The 26,936-nt window shown below is 35.0% G+C and overlaps 3 protein-coding genes and 1 pseudogene across 3 annotated transcripts; 1 reads left to right on the plus strand and 3 right to left on the minus strand.

The window, feature by feature from the left end:
• Positions 1-4,069: 4,069 nt before the first annotated feature.
• Positions 4,070-5,262, minus strand: LOC120203281 (homeobox-leucine zipper protein HAT7-like). The gene is made up of 3 exons (XM_039203602.1): positions 5,015-5,262; positions 4,522-4,916; positions 4,070-4,416 (listed from the first exon to the last, which is right to left on the minus strand). Exons 1-3 carry the CDS (start codon positions 5,130-5,132, stop codon positions 4,102-4,104), a joined length of 828 nt encoding a protein of 275 aa, XP_039059533.1. The 5' UTR covers positions 5,133-5,262; the 3' UTR covers positions 4,070-4,101.
• A 1,350-nt stretch (positions 5,263-6,612) lies between these two features.
• On the plus strand, positions 6,613-6,981 carry LOC120203296 (serine/arginine-rich splicing factor SC35-like). The gene has a single exon (XM_039203610.1). The coding sequence runs from the start codon at positions 6,613-6,615 to the stop codon at positions 6,979-6,981; it is 369 nt and encodes a 122-aa protein (XP_039059541.1).
• An 8,385-nt stretch (positions 6,982-15,366) lies between these two features.
• On the minus strand, positions 15,367-16,416 carry LOC120203297 (annotated as a pseudogene).
• Positions 16,417-17,651: 1,235 nt separating this feature from the next.
• On the minus strand, positions 17,652-25,678 carry LOC120203282 (transcription factor PRE5-like). The gene is made up of 3 exons (XM_039203603.1): positions 25,665-25,678; positions 18,160-18,292; positions 17,652-17,821 (listed from the first exon to the last, which is right to left on the minus strand). Exons 2-3 carry the CDS (start codon positions 18,283-18,285, stop codon positions 17,669-17,671), a joined length of 279 nt encoding a protein of 92 aa, XP_039059534.1. The 5' UTR covers positions 18,286-18,292; positions 25,665-25,678; the 3' UTR covers positions 17,652-17,668.
• Between the last annotated feature and the right edge of the window lie 1,258 nt (positions 25,679-26,936).

Genomic DNA, 26,936 nt, shown 5'->3' on the forward strand with positions numbered 1-26,936 from the left:
TTCCAAGGCATAACATTTGGCTCTCCAAGCTTGAGAATATGATATACTAATCTTGAACCGAGCATTCATGTCAGTCATAATTTCATGTCCCGATATACCCTGCCATTCAAAAACATTAACTCAGCCAGAAAACCACCCAACACCTTTTGTTGCCTGTCTATGGTGAGGAAAAACTTGGGTTCTTGAACATGTATGTTTATCAATAAAAGTTCTAACTTGAAACATTTCGCAATCTTTTATCCTCTTTGCAGTCATACGCCACGTACAGTTTTTGTCAATCATACACCTTGTTTCGAAACGATCTTTGCTTGATTTGTTAACTTTTAGTTGATAGCCATCTTCCACACATTTCGTATACAAAGCTATCTTCAAGTCTTCCTTTGTATCAAAACAATCATCTTTCTTGATACGAATAACTTTTGTGTAACAATCAACTGCTTTCTTTACCAACTCTTCCGATATCTGAAGTAATTCTGGCATATTCCAGTTACTCCCGTGGCATTTCTTTTCTTCGGGGACTTTTTCTTCTCTTTTTCTTCTTCAGGATTATATGAATTATAGAATGGATGTTCAACATGTTCATTCACAGTCGTAACTTCCTCCTCATTATCATCAATAACATCTTCCTCGGCAACGGCTGTTTCATCATCAAAATTCGGGTATTGACCAATATCAAAATCATTACACGCAAGGTTTGTTTCTTCTTCTGAAACATCATCAAAATCCGAGTATTGACCAATATCAAAGTCCGGGTATTGACCAAGATCAAATTTCGAATACTGACTAGTACTCACAATTTTTTCTGTTGGCTCATCATCGTCTAACTGGTCAATACGAAAACCGGAATTTGGTGCTGAAAGTTGATTGGGATTTGGATTAGAGAAAGGTTGTGGGTTTTGAGAAAAACTTAGTTGATTACTACCTGCTACTGGCCCAACAATACTACTTCTAGGTTTAACAACATACAATGTAACATCATCACTTGAAACACTAATGTAAGCAATGAATCGTTCAACATCTTCATTGTCGGTTAACAAATAAACTTTACCATTTCTCTGATAAGATAGCCTAAATCCACTTAGGGGCTCTAAATTCAATTTCTTTGAAACACGTAACATTAGAGTTTCATAAGTTAACTTTTTTAATGATAGTTTTAGTTGAAGATTCATGGGTAAAGGCGTATATTGTAAAACACCATGAACATCCTCCCATGACCCTCCAAAACACAAATCTATCCAAACATGATCAATATTAGATGATTTCATGGTTTTAAATTAATTTACTAAACAAATGAGCTGCGAAACTAAAACCTGTTGCCGGATGGGGAAGGATGTAGGAACAGATGTCGCCGGAGAGAGTGATAGATGGAGATGGAATGAGTTGCGATTTAGGGATTTAGGTTATGAGTTGTTGCTGCTGCGTAGATATATACTCAAAAAATTTGTGTTGTGAAACTAAAACCTGTTGCGAACTTTGAAAATCGCATTGCGATTCTGTATTATCTCGTTGCGAAAGTCAGTATCGCGTTGCGATTTTGTATTATCGCGTTGCGATAGTCAGTATCGCATTGCGATTTTCCAAATTCGCATTGCGATTTACTTATTTGCATTACGAATTGGGAAAACCGCAACGCGAAATTGGAAAATCGCATTGCGATAGTCATAATCGCGTTGCGAATCTGGAAACTGATTTGCGATAATGGAGATCGCGTTGCGAATTAGCGATCGCATTGCGATTTTGTTGGTCATTTTGGCAAATCCGGAAAAAGTTGGTTAAAATCGTATATTATATGGGATTTTTGGTCACTAAGGTTATTTTCTCTAAGTTTAATCTGTTAGAGATAGGATGGGCCAGTGACTCTAATTTGACCGGTTCTAACCTAATCTAATCCGATCCGATACGATCCGATCCGATCAAATCAATTTTCTTTTTAGAAATTAAACTTGGGTCGGGTCGAGGCTTTTAAAGTTACGTTCGAGTCGGGTCGGATTCGTGTTTAGGGTGAAAATATATGACCCAATCCGACCCCAAAAAATTATAATTTTATCTTATATATTTAGAGATAATTGTAATAATACTCATTTGCATATTATTTTCTTTCAATTAAATCTCTATTTTTATTGAATAAAAATAATATTTTTTAATAAATATATTATTTCGGGCCGAGCAAGATCAGATTCGGATTTTATCTCAAAAAATTGGGTCAGATTCGGGTCGGATGAAATGTGTATATTTTACGAACTGGGTTCAAGTCGGATGGAGGATTTATAATTTCGGATTGAGTTAGATGGACCGAAAATCGAACCCGACTGACCCATGCCCATCCCTAGTTAGAGATATCATAAACTTTTGTCTTTTATGGCAAAACTGTGCAAGTTTCGCCATTAATTTGATCAATATAGGTTGGGTTGATTCAGATTTCGAATCGGGTTAAACTTCGATAATTTAAAATCGAGTCATTTCGAATTTGAATCATTTTCGAGTTAAATCTCTGGTTGCTACTATGCTAGCAGATGAATTTCTTGAACTGAATATTTTTTCATAGATCATACCATGAAGTTATAATTAAAATAGTAGTAAAGGTGTGAGGCCAGCAGGAATTAGGGTTTTGAGTTGTAATAAATCTTGTACTTTTTGACATCGTGAAATTTCTTCTTTGTTCGTGATTTTTTCTCTTTTGAATTTTTCATGTAAATCTTAATATCCTTTATTTTTCTGTTCGATTGTATCTGTTTACCGTTAATTATTCCGATATTATAACATCTTTTGAGGATGAGTGCTTCTAGTTAAATTAAGGAATCTTTTATCCTAAACAATGCCAAGTTGTCCATTTGATTTCAGCTTCCATATCTGACAGATACCCATAAAACCAAGCAAAGCATCAGTATTTTGCTTAAATTATCAGATTATTATTGTTTAGCCCCAGATTTTGCATGGGATTTTACAGTCCCATCCAACAAAGATAAAGATAAGCCTCACTGCACAATTGTACACTTTGGGGACCTTTTTGTAACACATGGAAAAAGAAGATGGTATAGAGGAAACAAGGGACAGCTTCTTTAATTTTTCTTGTCTTTCTGTTACATGAATCTTCTCCCGTTTGGTGCTGTTAAAAACCAAACATACCTGCAAACAAAACGATTGTCTTTCCTTAACTGTATATTAAGGCTGCCGCACGTGAGACTTCCCCTCTGATCAACAGCAACAAAAACAGCATATTAAAGCTCAAGTTATTTGTTTCTTTAATGTTATGAGAGTTGACACATCACATAAAAGCATGTGCTTTGCCCTCAAGAACCCTTTAAACAGAACATAAACTCTAAATGTCCCCATAAGGTCAATGCCATCGACATTATGTTCGAATTCGGACTTACAAATGATTGTATGAACCAACCGAATCGATCGTAAATTCGATCTTTTTTTCAAAAAGGAAATGCATGAAAGAATCAAAACCCATTACCTAAATTTGGTGAAGAAAACCCTACATTTCCACATTAGGAACATGCATGTACACTCCATAGTCCCATTTGAATTACATTCAAAAACTGCAAAATAAAACACAGATGATGAAAGGGTTTCTTTTATATGACGTAATGACAATGATATGGAAAGAATAAGTACTGGATGACAGCAGAGTCACAAGAATAGCCTATATATATATATATATATATATATGTATGTATGTATATATCTTTCTTCCCATCTCCTTGGCTTCTTTCCCCTTGGAATGGTTGCACAGAATCTTCCTCTAACTTCTTTACCCCACTTGATCTTCGGTGTGTTAATCGTATGCATATTCGAATCGAGCACATGTAGGCTAGCATGACAGAGCTGGAAAGCCACTCAGTAGCACATGTAGGCTAAATTATTTTATACTTCCATTTAGTATATGATCCAACCAAGAAAATATACCAAATTATCAAAATTCGTTGAAGTATGGGAAGAAAGAAAAGAAAATTTATTATTCAAACTTCAGAGCCAACCAACTCTCCCTATTGATTTTACTGATATGTGGAAGCAAATATGTCCAATTATATACACCAAAAATGGATGATTAGCAAATTGGGGGGGGGGGGAATTTGGCGTTTTTGAATTTTTTTTTCAATTGAAATTTTGCTGGTCGGACCATGACCAAAACCCTTGCTGTTCATCGACTTCATTGAACATGTTGCAGAAGCTCACTTCTTGAACCACTTGGTCGGGTTTTAGGCATTGGAGGTGGTCTGGTCTTGATGAGCCATGGAGAAGTTGAGTCATGCTCGTTGGCCTCGGGAAAACTTGTTTACCGCTCGTCAATGGCGTTGTTGCTCTGCAGATATCTAAGTTGACGTCGCAACTGTTATCGCTCCACGAACCCTCGTTTTCCTTCTTGATGCTGATGATTTCATTCGAATCTCTGGTCTTCAAAGCCAACAACTACACAAGGGTAGCAAATTAATTTCTAAGAGTTGGTGCAGCATCAGTGATATAATATAACTTATATATATTTCTAAGAGTTGACGTAGCATTAGTGACATTTACCTCGGCATTAAGTTTGTTGTTCTGAGCTTGAAAGGCATCGTTATCGGCCTTGAGAGCATCAAACTGTTTCTTCAGGGCATCGTAATCTTTCTCCAATTGCTTGGTTTTCCACCTAGCCCGTCTGTTTTGGAACCAAATAGCAATCTGTCTAGGTTGCAGCCCCAAGGCCTTGGCCAGCTGAACTTTCCTCTCGGGTTCGAGCTTGTTGCCCAACTCGAAACTTTTTTCCAGTGCCTTGACCTGTTCTATATTGAGTCTCTTCTTCTTCTCCCCTAGATGTGATCCATCATCGGACAGCTCATCGTCTCCGTGCACTTCCTCCGACTTGTCCACACCCGAGAACGACATCGATCTTTTCATCACAAACGCCGCACCACCACCGCCGCCGCCGCCGCCTATAGATCCAAATTCCAAACAAGAAACAACATAAACACACAAAAATGATAAAGAAAGGGAGAAAGATATATACATATATACATATATATATATGTACCATTGAAGAGGTGAGGAGGGCAAGAGGGGAGGTAATTGAGGGAAGTAGGGGAAGGGAGATGGTCATTGTGGTGATCTTCATGGGGTTGGAACATGAAAGCATGAGGGGGGAAAGCCATTAGAGAGGATGAAGATTGATCAATGATTAATCATGAGAAGGCTAAAGGAAGGGATTATAAGGAGTACGCTCTCAAATGAGTGAATCAAACGAAGAAGAAGACATGGGAGGCAAGGGGGCGGTGATGGATGGGGTTTCAGAGAGACTGAATGACTGCGACTTTTAGGTTGGGTTCAGATTTTATCTTAAAAAGTCGGATGAAGTCACCCCTAAACTCGGATCGAATCAAATTTCAGGTGGAGTGTATATATTTTCAGTTTGGGTTGATCGAAAACCTAACCCGACCCATACTCACCCCTAAACTCATCCATGTGAATAAGTGCTTAGATACTTCTTTTTATTAGGGGTGTTCATAATTCAATTAAAGTTGAATTAACCAACAGAATTTAAATTTTGGTCGGTTAATTTTGAGTTTGATCGGTTAACGTTTAATATTTTTTAAACTTTGATTATCGATTAATTCGGTTCGAAATCGATTAATTAACTGAATTAACCGAAATTATTATATATTTAGTGTGTGTATATATATTAGTTTTAGGGGTGTTTAAATTTCAGTTTTAACTGAATTAGTTGACCAAATTAACCGAATAAGCCAAAAAATATTATATATATAATATATATTATTTATATATTATTTATAAATTTCGGTTAATTATATTAACCGACCAATTAATCGAATTTAATTCAATTCGATTAAATTTCTTTTGAAAAAATTTGATTCACTTATAAGTTAAAGGGAAAAAAATTGTTTAATGAATTATGGATAATTCGATTCGATCAGTTAATCCAATTATCAGATTCAACGCTCCTACTTATTGTTTGAAAAATAAAGAGAAAAAAGTTGGACAAATTTGTTGTTTCACTGGCCACGTGTGATGAGGAAACTTGGGCAACAAGAAAAGTGGAGAATCCAAGGAGAGAAAATAATTAAAAATGTGCATTTATATTAGGTGTCATGTCCCCCAAACATTCATCTATGGTGGAAACGTTTGTCTAATTTTACTTGTAAAATGCTGGGAATTTTGGTTAAATAATAATATTAATTATTGGATTAATGTCAAACCAAAGTGATTAAATTAATGTAACTCATAACAATCATGATTCTTTCTGATAAGACTTTGATGAAATATCTCAACATGATCAACATGAACATCAACATCATGCTTCACACGAGTATCGACCTTCCATTGATCTTCATAAAGTAGATATGTTTGATCATTTTTCACATGTATAAGTATGTACATTTCAAAATATCTTCTGATAACTCTTCGTGTAACATAATATTATCATATATGTTTTGATATTAGGTGTGATCATACTAACACTAATATATCGGATCCCATCAGAATTACACTCCTCATTTTAAACCCTTCATTTTAAAGGTAATTTCATTCTTCTTTTCAATAGTAAAAGAATTCAACATGGTCGGTTGATTGGAAGTCCCAGGACTATCCTGTTTTCGTGGACAATATCAGTTAATTATGGAGAAGAAAAACATGGGGAGGCGAAGGGTCGTGGCACAAACAAAGGCTCCAGTGCAAGGGTGGTCTCAGTCTCGGCAAACATGGCCGGTTGATCGGAAGTCCCAGGACTATCATGTTTTCATGGACAATATCAGTAAGAGGATCCATCATTCAACACTGAAGGAAGCTTTCTCCGTCTATGGCGAAGTAATAGATGTTTTCATAGCATACAATAAAAGGTATGGAAAAAAGACAACCTTTGCCCTTGTGAGATATAAGAAATTGACTGCAGCTAATCGTGCAATAGAAATGGGAGATGGGAGACTGATGGACGGTCATTTCATCAGGGTGTTTAAGGAAAAAAGCTTTCAGACCAAACCTACGTAGAGTGCAGTAAAAACAAAGCAGGTCTGGGTAAATCGCAAGGCTTTGAGGGACTCTAGGTCTTTCAAAGAAGCTCTTCTTGGCTGCAGCACTCCAGGGTGTGCAGCGCCTGCTGTTCTACTAGAGAAGATAAGACGGTGCATGTCAAGCTCGTTGAAGGAATGGAATGATCCTTATAAGAGCAGACCCGATTTGCATTTTAAATTCTGACATGGATTGGAGGAATCTCTGCCTTGTTGGAAGGATCAAAGGCATGTATAATCCGGATTTAGTTCAGGAAGTGTTCATATCCGAAGGCTTTAATGTCAAAGTCAGCCCTTGGCATGGACTATTAATGTCAAAGGAGTTTATGAAGGTCTTATACACTTGTAAAGCGAGAATGGTCCTATTACAGGAATCGAAACTTACTTCAGTAAAACCAAGTCTCATAAAGCGTCTTAAAGGCAAGGCTTTTGATGAGCTCGCTTATGAGCCTTCCACAGAGGCGTCTGGAGGTCTAATCTTGTTATGGGACTCAAGCTTTTTCAAATTGGAGCGAATGACTCATAATCCCAGATTCTTGGCGGTGGAGGGCCTTCTACCTCTCTGGAACTTAAGTACTGTGGTGATCAATGTGTATGCCCCTAATGGTTGGCGATTTGACCAAACTGAGATTATTTAACTGAATATTTACCTTTTTCACACCAGTTGATATATATTTCTCGAAGTGGCACCCTTTCGGTTGAGCTGGCGAAAGGTGCGTCCCTGGGGACGCGCTTTACCCGTGTTTTCGCTGAGTTGGATGCCACGTGTGGAAGGCGCATCCCCGGGGACGCTCCTTCACTGCCACGCTGGTATTTTGTTTAATAATAAATATTTTATTTTTATTATTATTATAAATTAGTAATATATTATGTAAAGTGTTTCGATTATAATGTAAGAATTATAAAATGTATTTTGTTAATGTGTGTTAAAGGTGGAGTGAATTATCTACATTAATATGATAGAACAATATATGAAAACCAGTTTTGATTTTATTGTAGTTATAGGAAAAATGTATGAAATTATAATATTATACATATGGTTATATTATTATTTTTGATTTTGATTATCGATCTATTAATTTTATCAGTTAATTATTTAAATGTTATCAATCTAGTCATCTCTTATCAATATTTAACGAAAATATTGATGCATAAGTTAATAAATTAGTATAATTACATATTTAATCTTCAAGACTTACATATTTTATGAAATTAGTCTTATTGAAAATTTAATTTAATAAATTTAATCCTCCAATCAGAACATGAAATGTGTCATCGTATACATAAATTTTTTAATAACTTTTAATTTGTTTAATTTAATATTTTTCTCTACTTAGAAAGTGGAATTATTATTATATTTTAAAAAAAATTATATCTAATAATATTAATTATTATATTAAATAAATATATTGAAAATATTTATGTATTTAAAAGTTAAAAAAATTATTTAGGTGTACATACATTGACAAATTATATAAATGCAATAACATTAAATTATTAGAAACAAAAACATTCATTTAAATACAATATTAATTACATAAGAGTTAACAGTTATATAATGATAACAGAGCTGGACATTTTTTTCTATTGTGCCCGATGTTTCTACAATGCCCACATCGTTTTTGTTCTGTTGACTTCTCCCGAATATCTATATCACAATGTATTCTAGTAGATTTTGGACGACCTGAGTCCCTCAATAGCAATGGATCTGGTACAATTGTAAGCCAAGTTTGAATCTCATTTGGGTCTCTTTCGTTTTCTATGGGCGGAAACTCAAATTCATATACCTTGAATACTTGTGAAAGTTGGTATACGGGATCAACATAATTTTTGTAGTCTAAATGCGAATGTGAGCAAGCTGCAATGACATGAGAGCATGGATATTTGAATGCTTGAAAGAAACCACAATCGCACCACCTCTCTTACAGATTAATTCTGAAAGAGTTAGCTCTAATCCCTTACAGCGGACGTGGCATTTCGGTTACACAAAACAATTCACGGGTGCGAGAAAAATTTGTAACTAACATCCCATTTGATGCAGCCACTTTTTTCTGTAGGGGAGGAGGAGGGGTAGTTAGGGAAAATGGATGGGGGCATTTATGGCATTTAATGGAACACGTGGCAGTCGAGTCATCAGAATCCCGTGAAGGCGGGTCCCCGGGGATGCGCCTTCCACACGTGGCATCTAACTCAGCGAAAACACGGGTAAAGCGCGTCTCCGGAGACGCGCCTTTCGCCAGCTCAGTCGAAAGGGTGCCACTTCGGGAAATATATATCAAATGGTGCTAAAAAGGTAAATATTCGATCAGTTTGGTCAAATCACCCTAATGGTTACAATGTTATGAAAGAGTTCTTTAATCTGCTAAGTGTTTTCTTGAGTAGTGTCAACCGACCCATGATTCTCGGGGGTGACTTCAACTCTATTAAAGCAGCATCTGAAAATTTTGGAGTAGCCCCAAATCCAGCCTCAATGGTATTCTTCTCAGATTTCATACAGCAGTGGCATCTGATAGACCTACCACTCTCTAGGAGCAATTCCACTTGGTTTAGAAGTGGCCCCTCTCCCACAGCAAGCAGATTAGATCGTTTCCTCATTTCACCGGAGGTCATGTTAAAAATCCCAAATCTATTTCAATCTTCTATTTCACGTGGGTTGTCAGATCATAATCCGGTTATTCTAAAATCCTCCAAGTTGAAGCGAAAAGCCAGCATATTTAAATGGTTCCCGTATCTTGCCGATGATCAAGGTTACACAGATTTGGAAAAAGAATTAGTGCAAATTGCAGTGGTGAAGGGATTGGTAAATTCTTGGTAGAAATGAAAAAAGAAACAAAACTCTGGGTATATTAATGAAGTGATCGGGGATAACCAATTTGCCTTTGTGGCCGGGAAACAGATTACAGATTGTTCCCTCATAGCGAATGAACTCATTGACGACCTCAAGCGTAGGAAAAGAGAAGCATTGATTTTTAAAGCCGACTTCAGCAAAGCTTTTGTCTCCGTAGACTGGGGTTTCTTGGATTTCATCATGAAGAAGATGAGGTTCGGTAATAGATGGCGTTCTTGGATCAAAACTTGCATTTTGACTGCGTCAATCTCTGTCCTCGTTAATGGTTCTCCATCTCGCAGCTTTAACATCAAAAAAGGACTTCGACAAGGTCGTCCTCTGTCTCCTCATCTTTTCAATTTAGTGGGCGAAGCTTTAAGTTGGCTGCCAAATAAAGCATCCGATGTTGGTCTGATTAATGGCGTTTCGATTGGTTCCTCTAACTTGAGGATTTTCCAACTTCGATTAGCGAAGGATTTAATTATTTTTTTTCTGAAGCAAATCTGGATATGGCCATGAACATCAAGCGTCTTTTGAGAATTTTTGAATTAGCCTCTGGGCTGAAGCTAAATCTATTGAAGTCGAAGTTGTTGGGCATTGGCGTGAAAGAAAAAAAAAAGTTCAAGATTGGACAAGAACCTTGAATTGCTCTTTTGACTCTTTCCCTACGACCTATCTTACAAAGATTTCAGTTTCCCACTCACCAATCTCCTTCGATTTTCCTCTGCATTCCCAGTTATTCTTCTTCTTTTTCCCCCAGAAAAAGAGAGAGAGAAAATTCGATATTTACACTGTTTTTTCTGATCCAAATCCCAAGATCTTTGCAACCCAATTCTTGTTTTCACCTGATAAATCCAAATTCTCATCTGGGTAATCTCCACTTTCATCATTTTCCCTATAAATGTAGAGGAAAGTTTCAATTTTTCCTCCTTCCCCGTAGTTGCATCATAAACATTTTCTCTTCATCCAATCAAATTCCCAGAATTTTTCCTTTGGTTCTTTTGTTGTTGATGATAGTAGGGTGTGCAAGTTCGAGGCCAAAACGATGCTGGCATTGTCATGCACCATATTCACCGGTTCCGAAGAGCTACAAGATGCAAATTCATCATCCCGCACAACATAGAGGATACAGCTACCATCTCGTGGCATTAACATCAACAACATTGGGTAATAAATCAAGGAAAAAAGAAAAGGGTTATCTGTTCTTGAAGCTGGAGCTTGGTCCTAATTGATGGAAGAAAAAATCCCAAAAGTTTTCCCCAAAACTCCCATTACAACTGCCCTTGGAGAGCCCGAAATGATCAACACCTGGGAATTAATGGCAGGCCTTGAAGAAGACGATGTTCATAGAAAGAATTCAGTGTCTCCAAAGCCTTTGTGGGTTCAATTTGAAGATGATGATGAAGAATCAGGGTCTGTGATCACAGATTTCGATCCCGAATTCATTTCGAGCATTCGGAAAGCACTCGAAAACCTTCCTCCTACCAACCCTTTCCATCTCAAGCCTTCCGTGATCGAAAAGGTTCATTTGAAGCTCAATAAGGATAAGGTCATTCTGAATTCTACAACCTTGAGGGCCGTTTGGTTCACGGCATTCTTAATTACCCGGAGAATGAAATTCTCATCGTTTGGTTGACCGGTAATCTTATTCTTTATAATCTTTTATTACCAACAATAGATTTTTGGGATATATTATCAGGAATGTAATTACCCATTCCCTTAGGTATTGTTATATTATCGGCGTTTTGGACTAAAATGTCCTTAATTTTTTTTCAAAATTTTTCTTCTTCTGTCGTTGAATAATAAAAACTCTACGAAGGTTAAATTACAAATTTATCCTTAAACTATTTTAGATTTACAAAAAAAATCCATAATTAGAATTTTATATGAAGTTCAAGGGTTAAAATAAAATTTTACACTTTCATTAAACCTATTTATCTTTTTAATTTTGTAAAAAAATTATATAAATTTTATGAATTTAAATTTTTAAAGAAAATATATAAATTAATTATAGTAATATTATAATAGAATTCAACTTGTTAAAAAAGAAATATATAATAAGGGCAATTTAGTAAAATATACATTTCAATAATCTTTTATTCTTTTAACCAAACACGGTAATCTTACATTCCTACTAAACCATCCAAACACAAAATACAACATTCCCAATAATCATATTTCCTGGTAATCTTTTATTCCTACCGGTAATCTTACATTCCGTGAACCAAACTACCCTTAGAGGTATCCGGAAGAAATACGAGGATTATTGTTATGTTAGATTAACCCTCAAAGGATTGGGAGTTCGCATCTACGAACGGGACGTATTGATGCATTCGAGGTTTAAAGACAAGTTGAGAGAGCTGTTCGGATCTTGGGTCAAGTCTGGATCTGGGTCGGATGTTGGGCTACTGAGTAGCTTTAGGTTGAGCTTCTGGGTGTTGTAATTGGGTCACTGGTGTTGGGCTTGATGTTGTTTTGGGCTACATTTGGCCTGCAAAATGATATAATGTAATTGTATAATAATAATAATAATAATAATAATAATAATAATAATAATAATAATAATAATAATATAAAAATAATATTTGTGTAGACCCGGATAAAAAGGGGTCTACATAAGGCATTACTACTAAACGAACATCGTTCATATTGTCACTGCATCAAATATTTATCGATGTTTAAGTCGAATCCAAATTTTCCTTCTGAGTGCAACATTTGGTTAATTTGGTTTCCTGCATTCATAAACCTAAGGCCAAAGTTTGTTCATAATTGAGACACTAAACTTGATAATAGCTAAACAATAACCATCGATGAGTGCTTGATCACATACGTTTTCGATAGAACAGACTGTCGACACTAGTTTTTCGTCTCATTCAATATTATTATATTATTATTATTATTAATAATTAAATTTTAATTTTATTTTCAGGCCTCACAACAAAATCCAATTTAGATCTCGAATTACAACAAGTCCAATCGAGCCCGGTTACAATGTAACCCACCAGGACTAAACAGAGACTCGACTAACCCAACAAACATGCAACCCAAAAGCAGGCCTAAAGTAGTTAGGGTTTCCAAACCCTAGCCCCCTTTCAGCAGCCACCGTCGAGCATTGAAGACTTGTCGCAACCACAGAAACCAATCCCAAGCCACCTCTGTTTCGTCCACTCCCCAGCCACCACTGCTACAGCCAATTTGAGACCCTGCAAGTGTCAAAAAACTCAGAACATTTCTACAAGCAACCACAAATGCAAAACCACACGCAAACACTGCCATTTTATTTTGTAATCATTTTGTATAAAAAACAGAGAAATCATGTAAGATATTGGGCTTATAAAACCCGAATAAAAAAATTGTAAAGGGGGCGCTCGGTTTTCTTTTCCAGATAAAAAAAAGCAACAAAAAGGCAGAAAATTCGAAAGTTTCGAAGATAAATTTTGTGTTTTTATATTACAGTTTTTAGCATTCGAATATAAAAAAATAAAAAAGTGAAGAAATAGAGGTGAGTTACCTTTGGCCGAGCACGTCGTTAGCGTTCGGGGAGTCGACTCGCGGATCTAAATGATGAGGAGGACCGCACCAACGAGGGGACCAATCTACTTTGGTTTGGGCTGGATCCAACGGCGGAGAAAGAAGATCAGAGCCCAAGAAATCCGAAGGGTCTCGCCCATTTTTACGGCGTTGGAGGTCGTTTCGCGTGAAACCAAGCCCGGATCGGTGACGGGGAGGTCAAGGCGAGCCTTATGGTGAATCTTGGTATCCAACGGCCACCAGAAGCGCGGCTGACGGCGGCCGGCCAGATTCTTAGAGAGAAACTTCTAAATTTTTTTAAAACAAATTAAAATGAAGAAAAAGGAAAAAGGTTGGTATATATATAGGAAACGTTTCGGGGGAAATCACCTTAGGGTCCCTTGAACTTTTCCATGTTTTTGCAAAGAGGTCACTAGAAGGGACCAATTTTGTTATTTTCCTATTTATATTCATGCTTTGCAATATTTTGTATAATATCAGTTTAGTCCCTTTAACTTTAGCGTGTTTTTTCATGTTAGTCACATGTAGGGATTTTCTCTGTAATTTACCCATTTATGTGCTTGTTGTTTATTTTTAGGAATATTTGCTATTTAGCCCTTGCATGTTTTCGCGTGTTTTGCATTTTAATCTTGTAGTGACTGTTTAATTTTTCTTTGAATATTTAGGGACTTAGTTTGTAATTTTACCTTTATTTATTCAAATATGTAAAATGTAGAAAAATTTGGAATATTTATGAAATAGCCCCCATATTTTTGTATGTTTGTATTCCAAACCCTAATGTGTTTTTTAGTTTTTTAATTCGGCCATAGAATTTTAATTTACTTTAATTTAGTCTCATGTTTTATTTATTTTCATTTTAGTACTTAATGTTGAAAATGTTTGTTTTAGTCACTTGTATGTTTTGTTTTGTTTTGTTTTAATTGTTGCATGTTAGTTTGCTAAATTAAATTCATCGAGAAACGCCTGTTAGAACGAATCTAAGGCCTCGTCTAGAGATATTTAAATAATTGAACATCCTTATTCTCATTAAATATCGGTAAAATAATTAATTATGTTTGCTTGATGTGTGCTTTTTATTTGTTTTATTTTTGTATGTGTTTTCCGGTAGATTTTCAAAACAATAACATTCGAATCGACATTGAGAATAGTAATATCCTTTCGTTTCGGTCCGAGTAATAAATGACTGCTTTAAGGTACGTGAGGTCATTTATTCTCGATTGGAAATCATTAGATATTATCGTTTTCATTCAAATTGCTTTGTAATTTTAAGGTGAAATAGTAATATCTCTTTATTTCAATTGGAGTAATAAATGACTGTTTTAATGCACGAAAGGTCATTTATTCTCGATCGGAAATAATTAGATATTATCGATTTCACTCTTAAAATTATTTTGGGTGTTATTATTTTGAATTAATATTGAACTTTATAATGAAATTCTAATATTTCTTTATTTCGATTGGAGTAAGAATCAATTGCTTCAAGGTATGAGAGATCGATTCTTCTCGATAGGAAATAATTAAATATTATCATGTTTCATCCGAAAATTCAAAGAACATTACTTAGGGGATCTTAAATTAAATTAGACTCGAACTTGTAAATTTTATTGCAAAGACAATTAATTAATTGACTAGGTACCGAATTAGGGCGTTGTGGGGTGCTAATCCTTCCCCACATGTAACTGACTCCCGAACTCAAATTTTGGTAACGCAGACCGCAAGTTTGTCGTTTTAATTAAAATTAATATTTTATTAAAATGACAAATTTATTTTTGGGTGCCCAATCACACTCTAATCAAATATTGGTGGCAACTCCTCGAACCACGTTTTTATCACTAACCGATCGATTCAATAATTATTTTTGAAACGAGACCCCCTTTTCCCCTCCTGAAAAAAAAAACGTTTCGACACATACTATGGCCCAATACACGCACTCAGCTGAGTCCGACCCGAACAAGTGGTTGGCATGTGATATGCATCAAATTAAATGGACAAACAATCAAAGAAGGTGACCAGTAAAAAGGGTGTTAAATGAAACTTGGTGTTTGTTTATGTCCATGGGTACCAAGATCAGCAGTTGCTTGAGCTGCACGGTTCAACATGACGGGTACCCAGAATGCTCCCTTGGCAAAATAGCCGCTATTGACTACGGCATTGGTAGCTGCTACAGCGGTTCTCCCTGTAAAACTCGCAGCTGTTACCACTGCAGTCCCAGCACCTGAGGCAGCAGAGTTGGTGATGTCTGAAACATGCTGGTGTTGTTCTCGTCCGTTGATTTTACGGTCTCCATGCTGGTGTTGATCCTATCAGTTAGGCCAATTCTATTGCTAAGCTCAGAAACTTTGGTCGCCGCGGTTGCGGAGACCCGATAGGACTCGTCCAAGCCTTTGGCCTTGAGAAGGGCATCTTTTCCCAAAACATACACTCTGGCTAGCATTGTTTTGACAACAGTCACAACTACTCCAGGAGAAGAAACAAATGGATTTGTACCGGTAACCTGCAAAGATAATCAGCGGTTTTAGCTCGATGAGCTAACGAGAACAACTCAAACTAATGCTCCATGTTGCTCATCGTGCTGTCCCGAAAATCTAAGCCTGATCGGGGAAAAACAACAAACAGAACTGCTGCAGAGACCTAAATTCGAGGACGGTTTCGATTTCTTCATCATGCCAAAAATGTGATATCCGATGGGGAAGGCGGGATGCACAATGTTCACTCGCTAGAGATCGAGATTAAGAATGTATCTTAACTTATGGCCTATCTCAAAGAATGAGTAAACCTCATTTTCATTTAGTTCCATATTAGTACTCACAAGTTCATCAAGAAATCGATCCGATGAACATCTTCATTTATAATTTCAGTGCACTTGCGATATATGTATACGCAGATTAGGAACATAATCATGAAAATACACCATTATGGAGAGCGTTTTCCGGCGTTTACTCGATGATCGGAAACAGAGTAGCAAAAGATAATGTGATGATTCCAACATGCTCAATTGAACAACAATACCGTTATTTCATGACCGTGATACTCCCAATCACTGCAATAACGTCCCATATGCCCGCAATATCGATAAATACGACCGAAGAAGCTATTTAGTTCCCTGGTCGTAAGTCAGAAGTAAATAGTAATAAAGGGGATGAGCTTTGGGGACAGCCATATCCCATAGAATCCTCCAAAGTGAAAACGTTACATTGACTTTCAGTGTAAGCAAGTCAAATAATGTAAGCTTGAAGCAAGATCATCAAGCCTTTTGGCTAAGGTGCAAAAAAGGGCTCAACTTACATTAAAGCATACATAACTAAACTAACGAGGTTGGTTCAAATGGTAATTAGCTTGATATCGCTTAAACAAGGTTTTAGGTTCGAGTCCTTGTGAATGTAGAAAATCCCCGCTAGGAGACTCATACACCAAAATCAGGTGTGCGACACATGTCGGTCCAAATTAATCAGGCGAAGCCTTATAACACATAACTAAATGTATGTATGCATGCATGTATGTAAATGAATTAAGAAGAAAAGAAATTATCATAGCTTATATCAACAATGGGGTCAATAATGAGTAAAAGAAGCAAAATTTGTGTGTCTATATATGTATGTATATGTATAGTTTAATTTACTGCAGAATTTTCCTAAGTTGATACCAAATGGTGAAGTCTGGAACATGGAGTTATGTCCATCGATATCTTTGTCCTTTCGGTTCAAATCATGTTTAGTTGTTTACTAAAAGATGAACAGGTTTCTGAGACCATAGTACCACCATGTTCCTACTGACTAGACTTTGGATGGGGTCTTATGAGGGGTCATAATATTTGCCTGTGACACTTGTGAGCAAACACTGTACAACAACGAAAATGAATTCGAATTTATATCGTTGGAATCGAATTTTAATATAAAAAAAACAATCGACGGTCAAAATTAATAGTTAACGAAGAAATCTTGTAACATGTAGGGCATGCATGGTTTGAAATAAAACTTAATTAGTCTTCCATCAAATCACTCACTAATGATGATTTTAGGGCAAATTATAAGTATCACACACTTGATCCCAACTTACCGACATAAAGTTATCGGTTTAGTCCAATAATTCTCTGTTCAAATTAAAAGGGATAAATTTCGATCAGATACCGCTCATCTTACAACAATAGATCTCATGCAAGAGAAAGTAGTAGTATATTGCCATTGAAATTAAAAGGCTTTGCTAGTGCAAGTCCTTTTATCATACAAATTAGGTAATTAGATTGCAAACCCTTGGCACATGGGGGAAGCATCTTTAAACTATATATATATATATATATATATATATATAATTACATAAATAAACTCCTAATTATCGCAGCCTCGGCGCTATCGGCATCAATGGTGGCTAACAACTGCGACAGCCGCTCACTTAGGTCGTCCACCTCCCTGTGCAAACTTCTGATGTAATTGCATGTCTCTTGTAAAACCTTGGACGCCGATACCTGCACGGTGATGTTATTGTTATAGTTTAAGTATTTTCTATTGATTATATAATTTCGTATCCCTAAACTTTTAACATAACTTTTTTGAATCTGATTTTGTGACGTGAAATTATTCGTCGGTCTATATTTGAAACGATGTACATAGGGTCAAGGGCATGCACTGTTTCAAGTCAAATGGGGGGAGCATAAACCTAAGAAAATATGTTCCCTTGATGTCCGGGGGTCAAGTTTTTCAAACTGTATTTTCAAGGACCAGTACCATTATTTTAACTGAAATATAGTACTATTCCCATGTGGCACATGCACCACGGGAATTCATGACCATCATCATCATGTACCTTATTGGAACGCCTATCGCGAATCTCGGGGAGGAACTGACGTAACTTCGAGATGAGCTCGATGATCTGATCATCGGAAATCCTCGAAACGCCCGCACTCGACTGCCTCGACCTTCTGCTCGACATGTTGGGGGAGAAATACCAACACCGCCCAAATAACGACCAAAAACCGAATAACACAAGATATGCAAATGCACAAGGAAGAAGGAGGAGGACGAGAAGTAGTGTAGCGTTAGATATAAGATATGAAGAATTGAAGTTATAAGAGAGATATAAAGAGGTAAGAAGGACCACACAAAGATAGTGATGTTGGACGTGAAGAAGACGAGTGCATTGGAGAAAGCAGGTTGGACTTATAAAGAAAAGGTTTGGGTTTTAAGTAAAAACCGAGTATGTACTCATATCGTGTTCATGTTATAAGATCGTGCCGTGTTAAAATTATCGAACGGACAGAGAAGAGAGGATGGAAATAAGGGTTTATGTTTATGTTCCAAGTTGGGGTTTGATGGCAAGTGGGATTTAAGAAATGTGCTTGTTTTCGAGCTAACATTGTGGACCTTCATGTGCATATCTTAATACGCAATGCCATGTGATCATCCTTTTCACACTTTTGTATTCCTATTTCTTTTCTTTCAATTCTGATCTCGGTAATTCTGATCTCGGTGATAAAACGAAATATTATTATCTTTCGAAAATTCAAATTTAGACAAGTACATCTACAAGATGTATGCGCTTTGTACGAATAATTAATCTAATTGAACTCAGTATCGAAAATTGATCTAATCTAATCGAAGAAAGATATAAGAAGGTTAATTGATGAGCATGTGAACTAAGACCCATAATTAGACAACATTTTTGCAATAATATAGTTTTGTCTGGTCCAATACACTGTTCGTTGTTTTTGGGAAAGATGTTTATAAATTTAGTACAATATTCATTTTATAATTAATCAATGAATAAATGAAATTTTTAGCAACCAAGCAAAAATCAAAATCTCTCCCTCAAATAATTATTAATGTCTTTTCTTCCTTTGTTTGGGACATAACTACGTGAGTGTTGGAAACCCTTGTTTTTCTTTTTTCATATAAATTTCCAAACCCTAAATCACATGACTCTTCTCTGACACACGGCATGACACGTGGCATATCTTAAGAAATAATTAAATCAAAATATTTTTAAAAAATAAAGGAATAATTATAATGGTTTTAAAACTATTAGTACCTTAAAATTAGGAATGGAGAGTATTATTTTCCTCTATTTACCGTTATGGAGGTTTTTAATGAGACTCTAGGTCTAGATCGATAATTATCAATAAAATACCCTTCACCGAGCAAAAAAAAAACTTGAAATTAGGAATGAATATGGTTCAAGTCCAGTTTTTGGTCCACTCAAACTTGACACAAAATTTAAACCTTTCTACATGCATTTGACTCGATTTTAGGACCTCATCTGATTCAAAACTTGACTTGAAGTGTAACATCCAAAAGTTCGAGTTCACCCGAGATGTAAGTGGACTCCGTGAAGTGTTATAATTTAAGTTGTTGGTCTTAATTGGGTGGAGATCGGGCCCAATTAGTCACAATAAGGAGATTTCTAATTGGTAGAAAATGAGGAAGTACCAAAAGTGTTATTTCCCCATTTTCAAAAGATAAACCTTTATATTATTTCATTTTTCTTCTCCTTCTCATTTTCTCTCATTTTCCTATCTTCTCTTCCGCTTCAAAGGCCATGCCAAAGTGATTCAAGCCATGGGTTTTTATAGCTAAAGAGAAAAGTTGAGAGAAATCATCCAAATCACAAAGGAAAAAAGTTTGACTAATCAAGAGACATCATTTCGGGTTTCTAGCACCAGGGTAGTGTATTTCTAATCCTTTGGAGTATTAATTTTTCATAAATTTAAAGATTTTGCTAAGAACTAAGTATTTAAGCATTTTAGGGTTTATATTTGATTTCATGACCAAATGAAGTTTTAGACGTTTTAAAGACGTGTTATGCCACTTTAAGACCTAATTAACTCCCTAAAGCTTTAGCACTTGATTAGAAACCAAACTATGGCCTTTAGAATGGTTTTGGAGTGGTTTTTTGTGCCTAAATAACCATTTTAGGGTTTGAGTATTGATACTAAGATGAACCGTATTGATACTGGATGAATTGGGGCTAAAATTAGGGATTCTAGGCTTGGAGTATAGAAGTTGTCAAGGAGAGTATCGATATTGCCTCTCCAGTATCGATACTGAAGGTGACAGTATCAATATTGAGCCTCTTTTTGGAAGCATAATGTATTTTTGGTATCGATACTCATAGGGGTATCTATACTACAAGTAGAGTATCGATACTACTCCCTTTGGATGGTCAGTTTTAACCCGGTTAAGGCCCATAAGAGCTAAGAATAATCCTTAATAGTAAGAATAAGTTTGTAAGGGACTTGAACGCATAAACATACCTAGAAATACTCGTGGAAGCGGGTTAAAACATAGGTACCATTCTAAGTTGTATACAATGAAGTATCTTTTGCCGAGCACATATGCAGATAATAGAGAACGAGGATTGTTACAGGGGATGTATCGACCAGTGGAATAATAAGCAAGTTAGATTTAGAAATAGCGAAGAGCATAGGCTTCGAGAACGTCGGAGAACCTAGGAGGAGTAAGTCATCCTTTCACTTCGAGGGGTGTTGAAAGGAAGTTCAACGAGGGCGATTAGAGTGTTGCTACCTAGTATTGAACCCGAGTCATACATCAGGCTAACAGATAATACAATCAGTGAACATCAACCTCAAAAATAGTCGTACAACCTCAAAAACGCTTACAGACTTGGCCAGAGACAGAAAATGATTAAAATGCCCTTAAGTATCGAACTACCAGAATAGAGCATGCCTAATAAATAAAAGCAGTAATAGACTAATAAACCTTTGTATAATGTTCTAGATAAGGGAACGAACAAGATAACAACTAGGAAGAACAACAAACGAGAATAAAAATAGCTTAAGTAACTAAAGAGATAAGTATCATAAAATTTTCCTTTGTACGACACTCAAGAAATAGCTAGGACACTTGAGTTACTTTAGTAGTAGGGTGATGTTCTATTTATCAGTATGTCCAAGTATATACCAGTCAGTGCAACAACATTTTCTTTTGTCAGCTGGGTGTAGATGCCTTAAGACTCGATGGAGTAAGTTGGCGGGGTGTACGTTTCTAATGTAGTTCTGAATATCACCCCATTTTACACATGAGTTCTTAAGTAAGCTAGAGGGGTGTGTGAGCTCTGAGATGTAGCCCCTCAGCTGCATCATGATGCTTACCTCAACTCATGTGTCGTATAGTATTGTATGCAGGCTATAGGAGTGTGTAAGCTACGAGATGTATCCCCTTAGACGCACCATGATACCTCAATTTTTGTGTGTTACATAGTAGTTTAGGTAGGCTAAAGGGGTGTTGAGCTCCGAGATGTAGCCCCTCAACCATACCATGATGCCTACCTTAGCCTATGTGTTTATGTTTATGTGTTTCATAGTAGAGTTAGTGTCGCATTCATATAATGCATAAGAGCGCCAATAGCGCATTTAGACAATGTGCATCAGATATAGTCATTAAGGTTAGAGACTCTTAGAGGTGTATTCATGGTTAAGCCTTTAGTATAGGATATAGGTAAGTATGAGACTCCTACTCTAAACATATGACAACTATGCCTTAGGTAGGTAGCACTTGATCTAGGTCATGCATGTACCTACCTCTTAGTACCATATCTTTAGCACACTTATGTTTATGAACTCTTAATGTTGCTCTAGATTAGCGATTATTTTTGGGCTTTGTAAGCTCAGCCTTCAGATGTTTTCCGTTGACAAGTCATTAGCTTGAGCAGTTCGTGGAGCACAGTCGCAACAGGACTTCCAGCTTCTCCTTCAGAGTATTGTATTGTAGTTTAGAGGGCATGTGTATTCACAAGACCTTACTTATGTATTTAGATTTATAAGAAAGGGTTTGTATTATTGTGATTATAAATTATGTGTCATTGAGCTCCAGTTTATTAAAATGTTTTAGTAACTGTTTTGTATATTATATGATACCATTCAGTATGTTTGAAAAGAAAAATGATAATGTTTTGAAAATCAGGGGTTGCCTCGGTAGCCCAATATGACAATTTAGGCCCAATCGGGTTTAGGGTGTTACATGAAGTTTGAGGTAAAAACTCAAAAACCACACCGTCTAACATATAGACATAGTTTATTTTTTAGGTATAATAAGGATCTAACTGGGGAAAAATAATATATAGAGCGATATTATTACAATATATCTGAATATATAAAAAATAAGTATAATATTATTTCGAATCGTGTCACATTTTTCATCTTAAACTCAAACCCGACTCAATTCGACAACTTCATCCTAAATAACTTAATCTAACCCAAACTTGAATTTTAAAAGAAAATAAATCAGACCTACTCAGATTGAATCCAATCAATACCCATCAAATCCATATCAAAATATGTCCCTACTTAAAATATAATTAAACGAACAAAATTAGAGACAATGTCCCTCCTTTCTACAATGTACCTCCGTCCCTACTCAACATAATCACGTGTCACTAACAAAATAAAATAAAGAAAATTGATTTTGCCCCCCCTTGCTCTCACTTTCTCTGGATCTTATTACTCCAACCTCTATAAATTTGATTACTTTTTCCTTTTTGCTAGTTACCAATTATTATATACGTTAATTTATGTTAGTATCTATTCTAGATACTATAATAAAGGCTCGGATATATTATAATCGCTAATGATCGAACTCATGATCTTTAGAAATAATCATCATCTCTTTAGTCACTGAGGTAACTTGGTTAATTAAATTATTATCGAATATGATGGAACGTATAATAATAGGGTAGGGTTTTTTAAAACATTTTCATTTTAATCAACGTTATAACTTGTGACTAAATATTTGAGGTCAGACATATTGTTGCTTCTCCTACGGAAGTTAGACATTGACATATCAGTTTGAGTTGCCTTTTTCAGATGATAACTAACATTTTTGCATGGAAAACCCATGCATGTAATGCCCTCCTCACATTTTCCTTGTAATACAATGTTCTCCCTATTCTTCATTTTGCTCGAACCAAGCAATCTCGATAATAAATAAATTATTGGTGTTCTTTGAGATTCTAGGTTGGAGCACCATGAATATCAGGGGTGCGAGCGTTCAATGTCAGATAGTTGAGAGTTATCTTTTGAACATATATCACATTTTACTTACCCCATATTAATGAAAAAAATGTAACTTCTTTTTAAATAATTTCTTCGTAATTTCTCTCTTGAGTGATTTCAATGATAAAAGAGAATGTTATTCTTCCTGAAGAAAATAAAGTCGCTACGTCCACGGAATATTTGTGCATTGTCGTTTTTTTTTACTTGGGAAATATGATATTATTAAGGATTTAATCAAACAATCCCTAAACCTAAGTTTAATGGCTCGTTAAAAACAACCCTAAACCTATATGGAGGAAAAGAGTACAATACAACTAGGTAAAAATTACATCTCAAAGACCTACTTCTCATACATACACCAACTAAATAGATTGTTGATTGATTATCATAAGATTGGAGTGTACTGTTTGTATCTGGCTAAATGCTAAAGTTGTATTTTGGTTTTGCTTGCTAGGACGAATGTACTCTTTTCCTGTTTTTAACGAGGCATTCTTCCTTAGCGGATTTTTAACAAAATCAAATTTTGTTGAGCAAAAAAAAAGGTCCAACATTTGATCCTAACTTTATATATGAATATAATCTTACGTTCCATGACCCAAATACCATGTAAAAACTGAAAATATAACTCTACAAAACTTTGATGATGAAATGGTTTGGGAATGCTTCTCCAAACGAGCTTTTCCAACGCAAAAGTATCGTTTTTCTAGTTTTTTTATTTGAATCTATAATTACGTTTCTAACGTAAATTCTTGGCTGAAAAGGAGTTGTTTAGGAATGCTTTCCCGTTTCAAATGGAATTTTGGGCGAAAAACACTTCCATAAACATTTCCAAACAACCCCGAAGTCACCAAGTTAAAATTTTGTGCAAATACAAATTGATTAACTAATAAAAAATGTTACATAAACATGACCCCATTCAAGAAACAAGATATTAATTACGGATCATATTGAGTCAGTTTGAAAGCAATATGTATGTATATATATATATATATATGTAATCTTGAAGTAGATATATGATTGTCGACATATCAACACCACTCTTCAACTCGAATTGTCGCTTTTGTGTAGTAACTACATGTTTCTTAATCAATTCTACAAGGCATTAACTTTAAAAAAAAAAAAAAAAACTTAAGGGTCACTGTTGTCCCTGTAGTAAACTCAATTTATCATTTTTTTCTCCTATCGTTTTTTACATCAATTTAGCCCTCGAAGTTGTCCATGTTGTTCATCCTAGCCCTCGAAGTTCGTTGACTATTTTTTACTAATAGCACTATGAGTCTTCTACATTTGTGGATTAAGAGATTAGGTTAAAATATTTATTAAACACACTGGTTAGAACAAATTCCCAAAATTTTATTATTTATTTCAGTGAGATTAAGGGATCTTGTCAAAATTTTGGGCATTTTTTCTAACCGTTGTATTTAGTAAATATTTTATTATTTATATTTTTTTAATAAATGTCACGTCATCATCAAGCCACGTCAGTAATATTTGATGATTTGAAAATTGTTGGTGTTGAAAAATGCAAAAGACTAATGGTTATGTTTGTCAAAATGGACTTCGAGGACTAGGATGAACACCATAGACAACTTATAGGCTAAATTGATGAAAAAATGACAGGGACGAAAATGATAAATTGGGTTTACTACGTGAAAAAAACAAAACTTATATATATATATATATATATATACTTTTGTTGATTTGTTGATTTTCTTTTTGGGACTAACTTGAAAAGTAATGGAGAAAATTGGAGGGAAATAACTAGATTTGGTATGCCCCAAGTTGGAAATCTAGAGTTCATTTGCCAAATATGGGATTCTATGAGGACTTTTTTGAATAAGAAAATGACATTTTGGATTTTTTTTTGGGTTAGATGGAAATAGGGTTTTAATTAAAAGAGAAAGAAAAATAAAAGGCTTTGGCATATAATTAGCAAAAGTGTACTAAAGGTCCCATACACATCACCTGTAATTAGCAAAGGAATTTGAACTCCATTTACTGCCTCTGCATGTGCCTTTCTTTCGGCAAATTCTACCGCGGCAGCTTTAATATATGACTAAAGAAATATGCTATCGGTTTTATTATTATTATTTTTAATATTTTCGGTAAAAAATTACCGGAAACATTATTATTTTTACCTAAAACATTAATGTTTTTAACATTTATGGTAAAATGTTCAATAATAACAAAACCGGTAGAAAAAAAATAATATTTTAGGTAGCGTTTTACCAAACCCAGTAAAGAGCCCAATAATAACAAAATCGGTAGAAATAATAATGTTTTCGATAATTTTTTTACCGATTTTGTTAAAAAATAATAACAAAACTGGTAGCGTCTTTTCTTAGTTGTTTATTAAGGCTGCCGCACGTGAGACTTTCCTCTTTCTTTCTTGCAAGCCCAAGCATTATCAATATTGTTACAAAATACAACAAAAAATAAATGATCGTACGGTAAAATAAGACATATTGATATGTATATAAAAAAAAGTGAGAAGTGAAAAATACGAGTAGAAGAGAAGAATTTCACTGTACCAATTTAATTTGAATTGATTTTTGTATAGAAGCCACTAGTTTTATTCAAAATAGAAAGTATCTCAATCACAATGAAGATTTACAATCATAATCGTAAACTAAGTACATAATTAAGATGTTTTCCTATAATAATTTAAATAAAACTAGCAACTCAAGATCACGTAAGGACCGTATAAGGAAAGATTAAAACCTAACCGAGAAACTCAAATAAAGATAGATACAAACAGATCTGATCACTGAAAGACCATGACAAACCACATATTAGACTCTAGGGACATGAAAATCTATCTACGAACGCATAACGAGTATCCAAATCCAATCCGATGGTCCAAAGCAGGGAAGATCAATAATATAACATATAAGAGACATCTTGATCAGTCGTGACGATGTCAAATCAAACCTTAGAAAAAGATAAGTGAAAATAATAGTTAAACAGCCGAAAAAAAATGCTATACAAATATACTTATTGAAAATCAAAAAGACAGAAGAAAACAAAAAAGACAATAAAGAATACCGATAATTAAAAATTAACATTAAAATTGATGATGTCGCCCATCAATAAATATGAAAAGAAAAATGGATGAACGGTGTACCAATGAGAGAAAACTATGAGAGAAAATTTTTCTTTTAAGAATTGACAAGCTCGAACAAATTGAATTGATTTTCAAATTATTATTATCATTATTATTATTATTATTTGTGTAAAATTAAATATAAAAATACAAAAATATTAATATATTTTGAACAAATTTCATCATTCAAAATTGATCATATTTCAGTTTTAATAAAAAAAAAATTAAAATGTTTAATTTAATTATTAAAATTTTGAATTATTTTATGTTAGTCATTCAAGTATTAAATAAAAAATAATTGGGTGATGTGATTGATTTCTTACTAACATGAAATACATTTTACTGATGTGGAAGCAATTTGTTGACCACGCAATTTTTTTCACCTTCTTTTTTTCCTCACCATAGAGAATCTTAAATTTTTTTCCGTCACACTAAGGGTTTGTTTATTTTATGTAAAATAATTTTAAAAAAAAA

Source organism: Hibiscus syriacus, unplaced genomic scaffold (assembly GCF_006381635.1).
Source record: "Hibiscus syriacus cultivar Baekdansim isolate YM2019G1 unplaced genomic scaffold, ASM638163v2 tig00009796_pilon, whole genome shotgun sequence".
NCBI lineage: Eukaryota > Viridiplantae > Streptophyta > Magnoliopsida > Malvales > Malvaceae > Hibiscus > Hibiscus syriacus.